This window comes from Ixodes scapularis, unplaced genomic scaffold, assembly GCF_016920785.2.
Source record: "Ixodes scapularis isolate PalLabHiFi unplaced genomic scaffold, ASM1692078v2 PGA_scaffold1__304_contigs__length_218370807, whole genome shotgun sequence".
Classification (NCBI taxonomy): domain Eukaryota; kingdom Metazoa; phylum Arthropoda; class Arachnida; order Ixodida; family Ixodidae; genus Ixodes; species Ixodes scapularis.
The window spans coordinates 2,102,560-2,121,786 of record NW_024609846.1 but is presented as its reverse complement, the minus strand read 5'-3'; the positions used below and the strand labels follow the sequence as shown (position 1 = coordinate 2,121,786).

At 46.3% G+C, this 19,227-nt stretch overlaps 1 protein-coding gene across 1 annotated transcript; it reads right to left on the bottom strand.

The window, feature by feature from the left end:
• Nucleotides 1-709: 709 nt before the first annotated feature.
• On the bottom strand, nt 710-18,669 carry LOC115314214 (DNA oxidative demethylase ALKBH2). The gene is made up of 4 exons (XM_029973289.4): nt 18,564-18,669; nt 18,220-18,494; nt 12,447-12,589; nt 710-1,029 (listed from the first exon to the last, which is right to left on the bottom strand). The coding sequence occupies exons 2-4, from the start codon at nt 18,454-18,456 to the stop codon at nt 732-734; spliced, it is 678 nt and encodes a 225-aa protein (XP_029829149.2). The 5' UTR covers nt 18,457-18,494; nt 18,564-18,669; the 3' UTR covers nt 710-731.
• Between the last annotated feature and the right edge of the window lie 558 nt (nt 18,670-19,227).

Sequence of the window (19,227 nt, the reverse complement as noted above, 5' to 3'; positions counted from 1 at the left end):
GTAGCACAACTGACCGATGATCAGAGCAGCAAAATAGCGACACCCAGCGCTATTTTTCCCGAGCGCGCCGATAGCAAGAGTACTAGTCATGTTGCATGTTTCAACACGGGGGTAGATAGCTGTTAAAATGCGGGCTTTAGGATGGGCTACTTTCTGCCGGCCACCCCGCGTTGAGGCATGAAACATGACTTTCACTCTCGCTATCGGCGCACTCGGGAACAATAGCACCGCATGTCGCGATTTTGCCGCTCCGGTCGTCGGTCACTTGTGCGACTCTTTTTTTGTTGCAGCTGTGCTTCTGAGAATAGCAGGAGAGTAGCACGCCGATCCAGAACAAAACTGGAAACGAAACACGGAGAACCGGAAGAGCGAAGAACCATGGGAAAACCGGAAAAATCACGTGTGCACCTCGGATGGATGGCGGTAATACCCTTTGGAATAAACGGTAGCTAGCGCCACCCGTCGAATTCGTCCGAATTATGCATAGCGCGCCGCATTCCCTCCGAATTAATGAGCGTTTTTTGCCATTGACTAATACACATGTATGACGGGACCGGATCGGCAGTTCAAATTATCAGAATTTCCAAAATAGTGGGGGTTGAATTAACGAGGTTTTACTGTACCAACCTAAAGCAAAAAAAAAAAGAACAAATGATTGAAATGTAGGTTGTTTGCATGTCTAAAGAAAGCACTGAAACCAGAAGACTGGTCAGAAGCAAAAACACTGTATTTCAAGTGCCTGTAAGAAGACAGCGAAAGGTCAGATTCACCCTGACGCTGAGTGCGGACTTCCGGGGCGGGAGCGAGTGATACCAGTACTGGTTAGTCGGCGAGTTCATGAGCAGCAGGCTCCCGTGCTCAAGACTAATCTTGACGGGGTCCACGTGACGGACCTTGCGCCGGGCGTCGCCATGCTTCAGCACAAAGTCCCGCGCCTGCCCAAACGACAGAGATGCTATTGGCGCACTCTGGTCGAGGTCCTTTTCATTGTCTCTGTGTTCCCCGATGTGGTCCGAACCATCGTTGTACCTGCAAGGCAGTGACAAAAAAGTTGAATTGGTCATTTATTTATGGACTGTTTCATTAATTCAGAGCCGTCTAGTGGCTGGAATATAGGTCTAACTTTCATCTAGCTAATAGAGGTAAAAGTAAAAGTGCAACATCGTATTTTCCGGTGTATAAGTCACGATTTGTATCCAAATTTCCGTCTGCACATCTTGACCCATTCGCTTCCAAAGGCGGCCGCCGCAGCAAGGGCCAGAGGGCACAAAGCCGGCAATTTGCTGGTCTACCATAACTTTCTTTTTTTTTAAAATATACTATGGATGGTGATGTTATTACACCACTTGTGTTTTGGTTAGTACTTTTGACATCAGATGGTAGTTCAAGTTCAATATTTTTATCAACGAGGTAGAGGGCCTTAGTGCAATAAACTGGCAGCTGAAAGTGACCCCCAATTCGCCGCTGCCATGCTGCACATTTTTTAACACTAGACATGTGACCTTATAGTTTTACCTCTAGATTTTAACGAAGTACCGCGCACAAAATATTGCTTATTGATCTTTAATAACAGTACCAAAGAGATAAGTTATGCTTTGCTTGTTTTAAGGCCAAAATGTGCTTTTACGACAAAACCTTGGGCAGCTTCGCATAGCCTCTGCTAGCTGCCGCCAGCTGCGGTGCTGTATTTTTTTTTTCTTTAGCTATACATTTATTTTTGGGGCGAACAGTATCGAAAAAATAGTTTATCATGTTTTTTACAGCAATCGCAACACAAATCGCGGCTCAGTTTTGCGTAAAAGACTCAGGATTAGGTACGGTCACGTGTCTAGTGGTCAAAATTGTACAACATGGCGGCAGCCAAGTGGGGGTCACGTTCGCCTGGTGAACAGGATACCAGTTTATCACTCTAAGCCGCTCCACCTTGGTGATTTTTATGCACATTTCGAAGTGAAAAATAAAGTTTGCAGTTTTTTTTATTTATTTATTACCTACAGCACCCAAAGAGCATTACCGTAGGGCAAGGGTGGATTTAGAGGGGGGGTCTGGATGTCCTGACCCCCCTCTTGATTTCTGCATGTGTAAAATTTAGGGCATGAAACGAGGGAGAGGGGGTTCCTAAACACATGGTACGCTGACCAACACCTGACCCCCCCCCCTCAGGAAATTCCTGCATCTGCCCTTGCAGTAGGGGGGCACACATATAAATAATATAATAATGTTCAGATATATACTAACACTCACAGATAACAATATTCAAGAAAAAACAAAACAAACCCAGCAATAAAATTACACAAAGTTTTTACACAGAAGCAGTAAATAAGCTGTGGCAAAAGGCACACTATATAACCCGCTGGAGTTGTTCAGCAGGAACATGGCATCCCGAAAGAGTTGAAGATTCTCCGGTGGTGAAATCATTGACCTTGTACAGGACAGCGACAAAAATGATAGCTCTGACAACATAGTTATCATCATGAACATCAGTAGCAGTGAGTACGACAGCAAGAGGAAGGCGAGATGTCCGAAATTGCAACCGAATCCTCGGTGCCGCCTGTACCGCCAGTTTGGATTGCTCCACAACAGTTAGCTTCTTTTCCAGTGCATGACAAACGATACAAGAAGATCTGTGTGGTGCATATAACTGTTTACAACAGCGATACACACTGCGGGAAACCAATCGGCAAGATGGCAAGCCAGTTGCAAGGGCTAAAAATTCAAAATCGTCGAGTAGACCATCGAAAGGGCGGCCCTTCCTGGACATAGACTAGGTTCAATTACTGCCGTGGGTGCACTGTTGCTGGTTCGAGAGGCTCGTGAATGGTTTCATTTTCTTCAGAAAATTCTGACAACACCATGAAGCAGAATTCGTTGGGGCAATGCAACATCAGCAAAGTTCGAGGTAGAAGGAGCAAGCGCCGTTGGAGCATATGCTCCAATGGCGCTTTTGTATGCTTCTGCTGTTTAAAAAGTTTCATATCCGCAAAGCTCTTTAAGTGCATTGCGCGCGCTTACCATTCAGGAACAATTTAAAATAAGGCTTATCCTTTCCTAACGTACCCTTCAAAAGTTATTGTGCCTTTTCTTTCGTTCCACGGGTGATATCAGTCCGATAAAAATGGGGTGCGGAATACAGCGCTGTCGAGGACGACGACACGGCAGATGCAAAGAGGTTAAACAACAGCGTGACTTCTATAGACCTTTTCATTTTAGTAGTTGCCTCACCGGCGGACAGAGGGCGCTGACGCACTCGGCGCCATTAGGTTGCTTCAATTTGGTCGGTTTCGGTTTCAACGTGAGCGCGGCTATGTTGCTGTTTTACGCTGTTTTTGCTCAGTTTTGCGATATGATTATTTTCCTGGTAGCACACAACCAATGAAACAGTAGTATTGAGCCACTTTAATGACTACGAGGTGTATTTTAGCTTAAATTGTGGGCTCTTCTTACCAACTCCATTGATGTATCTGATTATGGTCGGTTGCGAAACGCCTGACTGATGTGCAGGGAAGATTACCATCGTGTATAACCGTACCCGATGACACCAGTTTCCAGAAAAACAAACTAATAAAGAAATTAACATGTGAATGTAGAGGGGGGAAGCATATCGACAGCTTGATTAGCAATATTCTGAATCGGCCAGAACAGATGAACTCGCGAGTTTACAACTCACTGTTTGGTTTCCGTGGGCACCCAGCCTTTAGTGAACTTCGCAGAATAAAAACGTATCGTGTAATGACGCAGATAATTGATATAAACAAATAATATCGTCTCGGTCTCTTTTTTTTTTAATTTAGTACTCAAGCATGTTTTGACAGGCTGATTAGGAAATTTCTTAAATTATCAATACTGCTAAAGTACTCATCAGCAGAATTTCGCGATATTAGCCCTAGGGAATACATTTTTTTTATATGAACATTTGCTTACTTAGGGTATGATATAAGTGACAGGCCCTTCAAATTAAATCTGGCATTCGTCTTCCGAAAAATTGGCCAATTAAAATTAAAGGGCGCAGGAGGAGAAATACCTAGGAAAGTTTGGCTGAATTCTAGCGCTAGGCACCACTTCACGGACCTGTATGAACAAATATTTATTTCTTAGCACAAATTTGCTTTATAAATTTCGGTGTAGCCAGCCGCAAAAAGTAAACCTCTATTCGCCATGGACAATCCTGGACTCAAATACTGTTATTAAGACGGCTCTTTTTTTTTTGTTTTGCTTTTTTTTGTTGTTGTTGTTTTTTTTTGTTTTTTTTGGGGGGGGGGACTTCAATTATTGCGGATTTTAGATGCTGGCAAAAGATAAAACAACGTAAGCAAAAACAAAAAAAGCGTCGTCATTATTGCGCATGCGCCGAACCCAAACCGCGTTTTGAATTTGTAAATAGATACGACGATTGGGCTAGTTAATCATTCATATTAGCGGAAAACAAACAGCGCAAGGACAAGGACTACTCGCTACTGTTAAGTGTATGTGACAGTTTCTTACGCGGGAGGTCCCAACCTTTCTGTTAAGTAAATTAAGCATAGTATACAATTTCTTAAAATTCATAAGTAAACCGACCAACCGAGTGTCTACGTCGCAAAAAGGAGATTGAGAACCTCATACACATGTAGGTGTGATATTTTGAACAAAAAAATCGCTTGATGTTAACGTACCTTTACTTTTAGCCTCAGGTAAAATACAAGTTAAAATTTCGTTGTCTATCTCTTCCGCGAGTTTCCTCACATAATCAAAAGAAACTGTTTTCGATATATTATGAATACAAAGAACGATACTTTCACGGAATACAGATAGTCTCCTTGTGCTGACTATTCTTGACCCCTTGCAATCCTAAATGCGCGATATAAATATACGCGCTTCTTACTGAGAATGTTTCGCCACTATTAGTAAACAAACCTCAGGAGTCTTCGAGTAGACGTATCGGACTACAGTTTCCGAAGTAAGGCAAGCAAGCGCGGTGAAACGCGACGAAAAACACGGATACACCGCATCCGCCAAGGCGCGGAGGGGAGAGCGGAGCAGCAAGTTGCAGCAACCTAATGGCTGCCGCGTCACGTGATTCCAAGATGGCAGCGCCCATGCGGAGGAGGATGGAAAGGTCTATACCTTATAGTAAGGTCAGTGTGGTCCTTAACTGTGAAAGATGTAGGCAGAAAGATGGATGAAGAAACATGAATAGGTAAATCATTAATATAAATAAGGAATAAAAGAGTATCTAGTACGGAACCTTGGGAAACGCCTGAACTTACTGGTGAATGGACTGAGTTACAGCCGTTAACCCTTTAAGGACGTATGTCGCGAATTCGCGACATACCACTTAGTTCACTGTATAAAATCTTTCCGTCATCTATGAGCCCCGCGCCGACTGTCGCGAAATCGCGACGTACCTACCAAAGCGCCACGGTATGCTTGCGCCATCTGTCGGCCGCCCGGTGTACTTTGCGCCGTAAACAACTTTTGCCGGTGGACAAGATTTCAGAGCACGTGGTTTTCGAATTACCAGCTGTCCTTCTAGCGTAATCGAGAAATGAGTTGTCGTTTTAGAATTGTTTCTAGCTTAAATTTGGTCCCAACTAACTGCACAAAGCACACATCCTTTTAATACTGAGGTCTTTCAGAAAATAAGATGTTCTGTTCGCTTTGTCGCGAATTCGCGACACTCGGCATTCAGTGATTTGCAAGTCGCAGTTTGGCTAATCTAAAACAAAAAATATTTCTGGCTTACGACTTAGTTTCAATGAGAGATACTTTATATATTGTAAGTCATGGAAGCTCGCTCCCTCTATGGGAAGAAAATTCCGTGTAGGACGCGTTTACCACCCGAAGACGGAAGCGACGACAGCTGCCTAAGTGACACTGACAATGAGGATGCGGACTACAACCCTCCCCAACAGTTCAACGCACCCCCCGATAATGACACAAGCGAAGAAAGTGAAGAAGAAGAAGAAGAATCGGTGCCAGCTTCCTCGAAAGGAGTGAATCGGCTAGTGCACTGGTCAAAAACATCTTCATCTCTGAGTAATGACGTTCCTCAGTGGAAAAGCACTGCGCATGAGAGCGCGGCCGTCAGGTCCCCAATCGAGTACTTCCAGGGATTCTTCGACGACAACGTGTTCAATCTAATTGTGCAGCAGAGCAATCTTTATGCAGTACAGCAAAACCCGAATAAGCCTCTAGCCTTGTCCCGGGTGGAACTTGGGCAGTTTCTAGGCTGCACTGTCTACATGTCGATCTTCCAGCTACCACGATCTCGTTTGTACTGGTCAGCTGAATGCAGACTACCAGTTGTGGCCGATATTATGACGCGCGACAGGTGGGAGGAGATCAAATCCTCGCTGCACTTCAACGACAACCTCAGCATGCCACCAGCCGACAGCTCGCCGAAGGATAGACTGTTCAAGATTCGCCCGCTTCTCGAGATGCTGCTCCCGAAATTCGAGGAGATTCCTCAGGAACAATGCCTCTGTGTGGACGAACAGATGGTTCCCTTCAAAGGGCACTCCAGCATCAAGCAATACCTCCCCAAGAAGCCTCACAAGTGGGGTTACAAAATATTCATGCTACGTGACTCCAGGGGTGTTGTACACACTTTTGACGTGTACACTGGCCACATCGATCAAGTGCCGGGTTTTCCTGACATCGGGGCAAGTGGTAACGTCGTCATAAAACTGGCTCAGTGCGTGCAGCCTCAACTGGGCCACCTTCTGTACTTTGACAATTAGTTCACGTCTCTGAAGCTTCTCGTGACTTTGGCACAAAGAGGCATATATGCCCTTGGTACTGTGCGTGCAAATCGACTGCAGGGTTGCAAAATGGCCTCGGACACAGAACTCCGCAAGAGAGGACGAGGAAGTGCAGAAGAGTACGAGGCAGTGGTGGATAACCAGAAGGTGATCGTTGTCAAGTGGTACGACAACCGATCGGCGACCACCGCAAGTAGCTTTGCCGGTGCACAACCCGTCTCCACTGTCATGAGGTGGGATAGGCGTGAAAAGAAGTCTGTCCAGGTTGAGTGTCCTAGCGCAGTTGTTACGTACAACAAGTACAGGGTGTCACAAAAGAAAATTTACACGGTCTTTTTTACCGCAAAAATAAACTAGGCATCGCCGAACGCTCATTCTCCGCCCAAAGGTAGAGCTAGAGGTCACAACCAGATGCCAAAGTTTCAGCCCCATCCGATAAGTTAATCAAAAGTTATTAGTGATTTTCTGAAAATCTCAATGGGAAAATGGAGCCCATTTTCGCCGGTTTTCGGTTTCTGGTGCCATAGAGCCCCATGTGTGTGAAAACTCCGTCGGCCGCCATTTTCCCATTGAAATTTTCAGAAAATCACTTATAACTTTTGATGAAGTTATCGGATCGGGCTGAAACTTTGGCATCTGGTTGTGACCTATAGCACTACCTTTGCGCGGAGAATGAGCGTTCGGCGATGCCTAGTTTATTTTTGCGGTAAAAAAGACTGTGTAAATTTTCTTTTGTGACACCCTGTACATGGGAGGTGTTGATCTCCTTGATGCACTGATAGCATACTATCAGATCCAGTTGAGGTCAAACAAATTTTACCTCAAGCTTTTTTTTCACTTCTTGGACACGGTGATTTGTTGTGAGCTGGCTCCTCTACCGACGAGACTGTCAGTCACTGGGCGTTCTAAAGAATAAGCAGAGAGACCTGCTGAAATTCCGGCTTGGAATTGCGGAAGCCCTCTGCAAACAAGGAAAGGACCTCTCCTCAAAGAAGCGGGGACGACCGTCCGGCTCTCTTCAAGCTCAACTCGAAATGAAGAAGCGACGAGGAACCACGAGCCACATCCCCAACGAGGACGTCCGCACGGACAGCACAGGACATTGGCCGGTTGTCAAGGGCACGAGACAGCGATGCAAGAAACCTGGTTGCAAGGGACATACCAACGTAATGTGCAGCAAATGCAACGCACATCTTCGCCTCAACAAGAACACCAACTGCTTCTTTGATTTCCATCAGCCATAAAGTAGAAGCCAGGTGCTTTCTGTGCTGCTTGTTTGTTCTGGGAACGCAATAAGCAAAATTTTGTTCCACTCCTTTCGAGACTTTTTTTTTTACTACGCTAATATTATTGGTGAAAAAAATTAATTTTATTCAGATGGCGTGGTGAAATTATTGACTTCGTGGCCTGCTGTCGCGAATTCGCGACATACCTCTTTTAGCCAAATAGGGTACCCGTCACAATTCACAATGTTTGTATCTTTTTAAGAGCACCTTAAGCACCACATTCCCGCAAAAACGTATTTTTTTAGTCGACTGAAAAATAAATTCGGCGTTAAAGGGTTAACATGGACAAATTGTAAGTGGTTAGTTAAAAAGAAATCAATTTAAGCTAAAACATAGGGTTCTATGTTAAGGACAGTGAGTTTATGAAGAAGCCACCAGTGTGAAACTGAGAAGTCTAAAATTACACAATCTATCACAGAAGAATGATCAAGAGCGACGTGAAGATTGTGAGCAAGTGTTAACAATTGAGATTCGCACGAGAATAATTTCCTAAATCTATGTTGAGCAGAGGTAAAAAAAGAACTAGAATTAGGGAAAGCAACAAGATGAGAGTAAGGTATGTGTTCCAGAAGTTTGCAGGAGATGCTCATTAATGAAATGGGACGATAATTACTAAGGCTAGACTTATCGCCACTTTTATGGACCGAAATCACCTTCCCTACCTTCCAGTCCCAGGGAAGAGTACCAAGATTGAGGGATTGCTTGAAAAGCTTAGTTAGAATAACAAAAAAGTACATTTGAGTGTTTTTTTAAAACTTTTGAGTTTATACTGTCAGTGCCAAATGATGAGGATAGTTCAAGGCCATCAATAATTTTGACAATGCCACCACATTCTATAGTAATGGAATCCATAGTACAAAAGTTTGATGGAAGCAAGTGACAGTGACCAGACATCCCGATTTAGGCGGGACAGGTCCCGCTTTTCCGTCCGTGGTCCCACTGTCCCACAAGCGTGCTTGTGGGACCGTGTTTTGTCCCGCTTCGGCTTTCCCGAAGTGCGAATAGATAAAAGACGCGACTAGACGAAAAAATTGCACCAGTGAAAGGGTGCTTTCTCTGAACAATGTGCAAGATCCGCTTGTCAGAGATGATGATGATACTATATGGGCATGTTATGTGCAAAAATAAATACATCAAATATTCCAACCAAATGTATTGTGCATGAAATGTGCATGAAAAGAAATGTGTACGGTCTATATGAAATACTAAAAGGATATGATTTGTTACCAAAATTTAAAATTTTCAAGCCTCGCAACACAACTACCCCCCCCCCCCCCACCCCCCTCCCAATACGCGTCCCGCTTTGGGGCCCGAGGAATACGGTCACTTTAAGCAAGTCAGGGCAATCAAAAACGTTTGCCCCCCCCCCCCCCCCCCCCCCCCCCAAGGCCTCTGGCAACATTGGCAGGGGTCCGCACTCATGTGGGGGTCGTTCCCCCGGAAAAGGCCAGGCACCGAAGAGGGTTGAAATCGTCGGACCAATCATCTATGTAGCTAAAATACCGTTCCCACTTGTTACAGTGCACTCTTGCTGGCTTCTAGTTGCGAGTGCATTTTTATTGCAGGCTTTCTTGGAGAAAGCATTTGGAGCGTTGTAAATTTCGCTTTCCACTGTGAGAACGCTTTGTCTGGGCTCGTCTGTATACCAACTCACGTTAACAAACAAACTGGAGCGCCCCAAGCGGATGCCACCGGCGCCGCCCATGCGCAATGGAGGGAGGCAAAAAGCTTGCCGTCGTCCATAAACAAACAATTGAAATGCAATGTTGTCGGTGTCGGTGTGAGTCTCTGTGCTCTATTTCGTGTTAAAATTGTTGATTCTACGTCCTCCTAACAATGTCCGACTACTTGAGCGGCTTCAGCAAAGTTATTGAGGCTCGATACACTGTAAAACTTTGCGTGAATAATGTGATGTGCGGCGATTCATTTCACGTGGACGCCGCAGAACCGGTGCTAAAGCCTAACTCCCACGATGAGATTCTGCTCACTATTTTAAGTCGCGAATTCGCTCGGGCTGCAAAAGTGTGAACCTTAGCTGAGCTAGTAGACGTCCATACTGAAAATTGCAAGTAGAATCGGACATTACAAGTCGGTGATGGCCACTGGTAACAATGATCAACATCTCCTTGTATCTACTGTTTACACTGAGCCTACTTAACCCAACCAACCCTCAGACTTAAAAAAGTATTGAGGCCTGCACTTACTTCATATCGCAATTACCGGGTCAACGTTTGATTTACGGGCCGCTGTCATTTGAACAAGCAGACAACAAAAAGCAGACACGTTTGAAAGAGCAGACCACAGTTCGAACGTATTCGCAATGGAGTGTGGGTAAGAAGCACCGTGTCTCGCGTCAACAAACCATTGGCATGTCACGTTGTCGGCGTCTGTGTCAGTCTGCGTACTCTTTTCCGAGTTGGAATTGTCGATTCTACGTCCTCATAGCAATGTCTTACCACTTGAGTCGTCTGAGCGAAATTATAAAGGCTCGTTATGCCACTACACTTTGCTTAAATAGTTTGACGTGCGGCGATTCATTCGCGTGAAAGAGGCAGAATGGAACCATAACCATGATGCGATTCTTCTAGCTATTTTCAGTTGTAACGTCGCTCGTGCTGCGAAAGTGTAGACGGTAGCGACGATGATCGACGACGATACTGAAAATCGGAAGCGGGAAGAGACCAAGTGAATCAGGCGTAACAAGTCGGCGATGGCCACTGGTATTAATGGTCAACATCTTGTATCTACTGTTTACACCAAGCCCACTTAAAAGTCTTTTAAAGCCTGCAATTACTTCTTATCGCAATCACTGGGTCAAAGCTTGGCCTATGCGCCGCTTTTGTTTGAACGAGCAGATGACAGTTCGGACGATCAGGCGGCCCTTTGAATCTGAAGATGCACTTAACCTTGGGGGAAGGGTCCAGACAACTTGGCGGTTTTCCCTCGTTCATGTTGGAACAAAACAAATACATCTGGCGACCACATGTATCTGTGAATTCAACCCAAAGTGTTGCCCACACAAGCAATTGTAGTTCGACAGCGTCTGGTTTGCCCTTTTCACGGCCCCAGTCCACGTTCTCGGACGAACGGAGGGGGCAGAAACACATGAAAACTGATCTTCAAACCTTTCCCGACTCTTTTGGTACAGCCCCCGTCGCAGCATTTTGACGAGAAGGCAGGTTTTTTGTCTGATTTCTTCCAAAAGAACACAGGAATGCGTGTCTCATACGGTGTCTTCCGCCCACCGCCCCAGACCGGAAGTCCGCCCAAAGCGTCACCACCGTGGCGTGACGTAACAGAGTTGAATTCGTGTATAGGAAGCCTAAGCCCATAAACATGAATTTTATTCAGCCAGACTGACAACTGCAATTTTCTCCAGTCCACAGCAAGTTAAGTTCACTAATGTGTTCAACACATTGCTGTGATATGAACATATTCAATGGGCGTCTGCAAATGACCACCAAGATAGTTGGGAGCCTGCAGTGACACAAAGTGTGAGAAGTGCTGCCCCAGGTTACACTACCAATGTCTTTATTTGCTGTCTCTGGTGTGGAAACTCCACCAATAGATAGACCCTTCCCGAAATTCAGTCTGGCCACTTTGATCACTATCATCATCAATGGAACGGCATCTGTGCCATACCAATGGCGGCCTCCTAGTGACTCATAAAGGAAGACGTTGAAGATGCTCCTAAGCGGATGATGCGAGGCCTGTACATTCGGGGGGTCAGTACGACGCGATGTGGGAATGGAACACAAGAGCTACGTAAGCGTTTATTTCTAATAACTCAGATTCAGTCAATCTGTGGGCGGCACACAATCGGCTTTAAAGCACTTGGGTGTATATAATTTTCTCGGGGCATCTGAGTGGGTTGGAGCTTTGTTCTGAATGCAGGTTCTTGGTCATCATCGAACTGAAGGTGATCGAGAAAGAACTCACACTGGACAATTCCTCGCGTGCCGTTGACTTGCGAAAGTGACGGTGCTGATACAAGTTCATTTCCGCCATTGATATGGCAAAACCTAAACTGCTTTACAAACCACCAGATGGCACTGAATTTCGGAAAGGGTCTATTTCAGCCCCAGTAACTTTTCTTTGCAGCAGATGCCAGCACTACTACAAAGGAATGCTAGATATCACAACTAAAGGCAACACTCGTCAATCATTCAATAAAGTTACTTGTGACAGTAGAAACATACACTACTGGCACATTTGGACAGAAAGCAATTTAAATTCTCTCTGTCCCCTTCATACTACCAAGAGTTACAGATTGTGATAACAGATGATGCTTTCAGCAATTCATTACTGAGGATGAATCTTGAACCTTCAAGGCCAGAGTAATTGAGGTAGTTAGCTCTTCTTGTTAGGTGGGAAGGTTGCTTTCTACTTTTGCCCTGTTCTGGATGACAGAAGCCCTTACCTGTTGATGAGTACAAAATTGAAGTGGTGTCCTGCAAACTGCGAGACAAGATCTCTCAAACGCAGCAAGAGGGGAGTCCATTGTTTCGCCGGCAGGCACGTGCCGGAAAATCTGTAAGAGGTTCCCGGATCTCCGTACGAAACCTAATTAAATGAAGCAATAAAAAAAGAAAGATCACAGTGTCACCAGCGCAAACCCATAGGTCAGAAAAACACTTCCACGAGATCCCCTACAAACTCATAGCCTCAAACCCAAGCCTCTTCCACTCCAATTTTCCTGCCTCTTTCATATCTTGACCATCTATAGTCCTGACCACATGGTACACAGATCATCATAATCGATCCCGTGACTATTGCTGGTATTATCAGGGGCCACTTGCTCAAACTTTTTAAGGTTGTCACTGAGACTGTCTCAGCCAAGCGCGGAAGTCTTAACGAGATAAAACAGGGGCCACTTGCTCAAACTTTTTAAGGTTGTCACTGAGACTGTCTCAGCCAAGCGGAAGTCTCAGCGAGATAAAACGATCGCTCAAAACGAAATGACACTCATTCTAAGACCAAACCAAGATTTTGTCTCAATTCAAATTTAACTCCTGAAACACACCTGGAGCTGGCTTACTGGTGCTCTAAGATGATTCAAAATGTCCGATGTGGCGACTGTACACCGGCTCTAAGCTGTTTTTACTTGGGGGTATGCTCTCGGTCTTTTGTTTCTACCCCTCTGACATTTTCGACAAGGAGGGGCTGCAACGACGGTCTTGGTTTGGCTGCGATGGCTTCATGCTTATCTCCGACAAGTTGCAGTAACCAAGGTAGAACTGCGTCTTTTCCATAACAAGTGTATGAAAAAACACTGCTTTTTGCAAAAAGCACCAAAATAAAAGCTATCAAAAACTATTTCCACTAGAAAGAAGAAAAAAAAAACAAAAAGAAGGGAAATATTTGTAGGAACTTTTATTCTTAGATGTATTTGCAAGACGTCAATGACAACATTAAAAGGCGATATAGACCATTCCATTTAGCGCTCTCAGGGCAGCTCCATTTTGTTAGACCACAGTGCCCTATTCACACATCCGGGAAGTTCAGCAGGTTCGGCGGGGTAAAACGAGAGAGGGCACGCACCCGACTCTGCTAGCAGACGACGAACCAGGAGGTTGCCGTTCTCCATTTCTGGGCTGTACCGGCGGGCTGTACCGAACATCGAACTCTCGCTCGTGGGTGCCGTTATGAAGTGGTTCGCGTTCTTAGAATAGTTATGGCTACTCCAAAATCAGCCTTTAGTGCTGTTGTTTTCTTTCACTAAATGATCAACTAGCGTATCTTTGTTCCGCTACTTCAATAGCAGTGGAGTCAGCCGGCACCTCAACCACTGCGTCTATTGCGCCAGGAGAGCATGTTTTTATTTATTATTCCAGACTTCCACTCATTGTCGCTTAAGGCCTACACCAGTACGAACTTCGCATAGTAAAACAGCTACAGCAACTGGATTTACTTTCTGCCAGAGCAACCGGCCACTCTGACACAGTTTTTTTTCTGTTATTCGCACGCAGGTAACATTGCAATTAAGCACCATTCACACTCTTGCGACCGAGTAAGACCGAGAGAGACTAGTCCAGTTTTTAAGCCTTTTGCGACTTCTTAGGACCGGATGCGATGCAGCGGAGCTGGTCCTAAGAGACTGCACGAGGCTTAAAAACCGGTCTGGGGCCCTAAGCTGGACACTTGGCGAAAAGGTCGGCGAGAAATCTGGTGGCCGTGATTGGCCGACGCCGCACTTGACCTTGGCGCCGGCCAATCATAGGCGCCGGGTTTCTCGCTGTCTTTCTCGCCAAGTGTCCAGATTAGGGCCCCTGGTCTCTCTTGGCTTACTAGGTCGCAAGAGTGTGAACGGGCCTTTAGACTCAATTAGTCTTTTTATCGAGCATAACATTACACAATAACTTGCACATCAAAATTCGCGCATCTGCGCTTAGAATTTCCGAGTTTGAACGCCAGCCGGATGTTAGGTACAGCCCACTCGGCGGAGTAGATGACACGCGGGGTGAAAGGGGGAGGGAATTTTTTTCCCTCTCCACTCTTTCTAGTGGAAAGGTCTATAATGATCTCAATAAGAGGAATGATTACGCCCGGATAGGCTCTAAACATGCTTAAATATGCAGCTTGCAGTTACGGTTTGCACGGCACATATAAGACAATTGAATGTGTCGTCGGCTGCACCCCACTGGAAATATCATTATCTGCCAAAAAGGAGTGCGAAGCAGAAGGCGGTCACTCAAGTTTGTTGGTTCACTTGCTGCCTTGTGGGGTGTCCCTCCCAAACCGCTTTCTTATTGGACCAAAGGTAGAGTTGCGTCGCTTTCCCGTTTGGTTTCCTAGTTTTTCCCGCAATTTTCCTAGATTTTCTCACTATTTCATACTTACTTCGTTGTAGGTACCAAATTTGAGTTCAAACTAGGCTAAGACAGCACCAATTCCACTTCTAGCAGGTGGCTTAATTGGCGCAGCATGCATTGTCTCAAAGACTGCTAGCCGCTTGAGTGAAACTGAGTCACATTCTTTCGAGCAAGCGGCCCCTGACCTTCTTGCAAGCAGTCGCTCGATGAAGGCACTGCATGTGGATTGTAGGATGGCAGCTGACGTTCCGCCAAGACTTTAATTGAAATGTGTGCTGTCATTCGAGGCTACCAGAGATAATTTTTCTGCTTCATAGCAGCCTCTGCTGACGTCATGCATCCTTTGGACTCAAACCATAGAAGCAATAATTCATAAAGGAGGTTAGTGAGAGAAAAGGCAGTATGACAAAGCGGTAAGAAGTACTATGTGTACAGTAGCGCCACTAACCTGGAGGGCGCCACGCGTTTGTCAAGTGGGTTATAAATAAAGCCGCAGGGAGCGAGCTGCCTCGACCTCGTCACCGGCTCTCGGACCCTGCGTGTCATGTTCCACTACATGGTGTCAGAAGTGGCGGCCCGCTTCATCTTGCGCCTTCCAGCCGACTGCGGCAGTCTCGATCCTTCCGACGCCGACGGTTGCACTACAAAATGGCCAGTGAGGAGCAGAAAGCTACAATGACCGCAGCCAGCAGCTTCGTCGTACGGCCGCCGCAGCCGTTCGATTTCAAAAATGCAGGTTAATGGCCGCAGTGGATCCTGCGGTTTGAAGACTATTCTTTTGCTTCGGGGCTCTACACGGCAAAGGATGAAGTGCGCACTCGGACGTTGCTGTACTGCATGAGATCTCAAGCCCGCATCGTCTTGACGTCACTCGGGCTTGGCGAGGACGAGCTCGGCGACTACGCCAAGGTCAAGGAAAAGTTTGACAGCTACTCCGTGCACCCTGTGAACGAACTATACGAAAGCGCGCGTTTCCACAGATGTACTCAGCAGTCCGGAGAGTCAGCGGATTCTTTTTACATGGCGCTTTGCAACATGGCGAAGCGTTGTAACTACCGCCCACCGGAAGTCGAGGACCGTCTGACAAGGGACCGCTTTGTTGTCGGGCTGCTCGATACTAACTTATCAGACCAATTCTGCCGAAACTCGAAGTTGACGCTCGAGGAAGCTCTAGTTCTGGTGCGTCAGCATGAAGATTCCGAAACAGAACAAAAACTCTGAGAGTCAGCGGTATCATTGGCGACCACTGCGCTGAACATTGATGCGGCTAAGGTGAAAAGACACCGCCCGCCGAGACAAGCGCGCGTGCAGGCAGCAAGCGGATCAAGTCCCTCTCTTGGCGTCTACTGTGAACGGTCTCCTCATCCGCGCACGGAATGTCCCGCGAGCAAAGTATGTCCCGCAAAGGCAAGTTGGCATCAATTGAACTTGGTGCTGTCAGCACGGCGAGTCGCGACCTGCCCCAGAAGCAAGTTCGTCGAGGTCAAGGTCAACGAACTTGCCCCGAGCTTTAAGGTGGACAGTGGTGCTGAGGTGTCCGTCATTCCAAATACGTTTTCGGGCATCCAAGCGTCCGGAAGGCGATCTGACAGGCCCTGGTGGGCACGCGCTGGAAGTTCTAAGAACGTTCATGGCCAGCTTGTCATGGAAGGACAAGCGCGTGACTCTGTATGGTGGCCAGGAATCAGCAAGCTGATCAAGTCTATGGTGGAGAACTGCGAGCAGTGTGCGACTACACAAATCCAACGTGCAGAGCCTCTCTTGCCATCACCTTTGCCCGAGCTGCCCTGGCAGCAGCTGGGAATTGACTTGTTTCAATTTAACGGCCAAGACTTCCTATTGATTATTGACTACTTTTCATGATACCCTGAAGTGATCACACTAAGAAGCACAACGTGCTCATCAGTGGTCGAGGCGGTAAAAAGTGTAGTGTCACGCTTTGGCATTCCAGAGCTCATCCGAAGCGACAATGGCCCGCAGTTTGCGGCTCAGGAGTTTGCGGACTTCGCACGTGACGAGCAGCCCGCGCTATCCTCAATCCAACGAGGAAGTTGAGCGCGCGGTCCGGACGATCAAGGGCCTCTTCTCCAAGAACGACGACCCTTTTCTGGCGTTACTGGTCTTCAGAGACACCCCTGGGCCGTCTGGGTTCAGCCCCGCACAGCTGGTGATGGGACGACGGCTGCGAACCAGCTTACCGAAGTCGTCGAAGAAACTGAGACCCGATTGGCCATCGACGGAGGGCTTCCTCAACAAGGACAAGGCAGATAAGCGTCGGCAGGCCACCGACTTCAATCGTCGACATGCGGCAGAGGAACTGCATTCGCTCGCTACAGGCGAGGATGTCTGGGTGGCGGAAGTCCAGTGCGGTGCCAAGGTTCTGAGCGAAGTGCAGTGACCACGTTCTTACGTGGTGGAGACACCCCGAGGAGTTATGCAGCAAGACCGGAAGCATCTGGTGCCGTACAAGCCTCCAGTGGCGCCTGTTCCAGAACCTCCTGATCTTCGGGAGTCGGACGAGTCACTTATGGACCTCTTGGTCTGCAGCAGTGGACTCTCAGCCGTCCAGCAACCCCTGACGTCGTCAGTCAGAGACCCTTGGACCCCGAGTCTGAAGTAGTTCAGAGGTCTCGATATGGTCGGGTGATAGTCCGCCCCAAAAGACTCAACCTATTACTACGGTCTGTGTTACGAGAGGAGACATACTCTTTCCAACGTTGTGTGTTGGGAAGAGTTGATGGTTTTAGAGTTTTAGGTTTTAGACGTCACCGGTATCTTCTGTCTTTGTTAGAAGGAGAGATGTACAGCAGCGCCACTAACCTAGAGGGCGCCACATGTTTCTTAAGTGGGTTAGAAATAAAGCCGCCGGGAGCGAGCTGCTTCGACCTCGTCACCGGCTCTCGGAGCCTGCGTGTCGTGTTCCACTACACTACGAACAGTTGCAAATTACACTTGTTTTGTATTATGTACTTTCTTCGCCATAAGTGGCCGGTTCGGAGATTTATTGCCATGAGATCCAGCACTTTTCTACCCGAGAGTTGGTAAAGCCAACTACATAACACTTCAATCACTCTCACTCACGTATTTAAGGCAAGCTGTCTTGCCAAGGCAAGCTGTCTTGCCATGGCAAGATCAACGTGCTATTCTAAAACTAAAGTAAATCATTAAGGAAGTTTTGGGAACCAAGACCGTTGTGTAAAGCGCTTTGCACCAACACGCGTACAACGAAACGTCGCCGACCCTGTCCGTTCCAAAGTCACTCTCAAACTTGTGCGTTTAAAGTCAGTTCCCACCAATGCACTATAAAGCGAAAAAAAAAAAGATAATTACGATTGAAATATTAAATTCTATTCACATCCTTAAATTCTTGACGAAACGCACCTGTTTCCTTGGAATCGAATGCCACTTCCCGTAGACTTGGATCTTGAGCAGCTCTCCCGTAAAATACTCCACTTCTTTTTCCAGTCTCTCCAAGATATAGTCAGCGGTGCTCCTAGCGAAGAAGTTTGTGTAGTGCAAGTCCAAGTCTTCTTTGAGTATTTTTTTCGCCGTCATCGAAGCAGAGTTTGGACGCACTTTCTCCAGAAGAGCATCAGATTCCTCGTCCGTGGCTTCCATGACAGTGCACTACAGGAAACCGCAGGCTGGTAAAACTCCTGCACAGACATAACATAAATATTTAGAATGTTACACATACGAACTAGTGTGCTTTGTCGTTCTCATACAGGCAAAAAGAGTTCAACAGCACGCATAAATGCGCAAACCATGCGCGATATCACCCGGTGGCCCCGTTTTTCGTTTCGATTTGCTGTTCCCGGCAATGCAGGCAATGCAGGCAATGCAGTGTTGCCCATTGTGATTTGAGCGCTTGCCGACAACAGCGGTGATATAACTACAATTACTTAATAAATAATAATGTTTTCCCAATATTAAACTACGCATATGTAAAGAAATACAACTCTAAAGATATTTTTTTTTCAAGCGCAAGATCATCTGACGTCAGACTATTCCAGATTTTACCAACTTGATGATAATGAAATTAAATGCAAGGGAGCTGGACAAGAATGACGAAAATAATCCCTGGAGAAGGGGAACAAGGGGGACAAAGACAAACCCAAATCTCCAAACCACAGCTCCAAACAAATCTCCAAACTTGTTCAGTTTCGTTTTCTCCCGAGTGGATGGGTGGATAGATGGTTATGGCTGTACCCTTTGTAAATGGCGGCAGCCTGCGCCGCCTAGCATCACATTTTGTTATTTTTTTCTTTTTTTATATAAATTTTGTTTCAAAAAACAACTCCCCCCTTTTTTAAAGTGTTTCCATTGCCTAATTTTATCTAGTTTTACACCTGTCTAGGTCTTTTCAACCAATCTTCCAATCTCCTCTTA

Bases quoted from the DNA above. Each gene is read 5' to 3' on its own strand.
- LOC115314214 (XM_029973289.4), bottom strand. From the start codon at position 18,456: ATGGAAGCCACGGACGAGGAATCTGATGCTCTTCTGGAGAAAGTGCGT. The intron at 12,590-18,219 runs GTGCGTTTCGTC...TCATTTAATTAG, and splicing joins ATTCGATTCCAAGGAAACAG to GTTTCGTACGGAGATCCGGG. The intron at 1,030-12,446 runs GTAAGGGCTTCT...ACTGCCTTGCAG, and splicing joins AATTTTGTACTCATCAACAG to GTACAACGATGGTTCGGACC.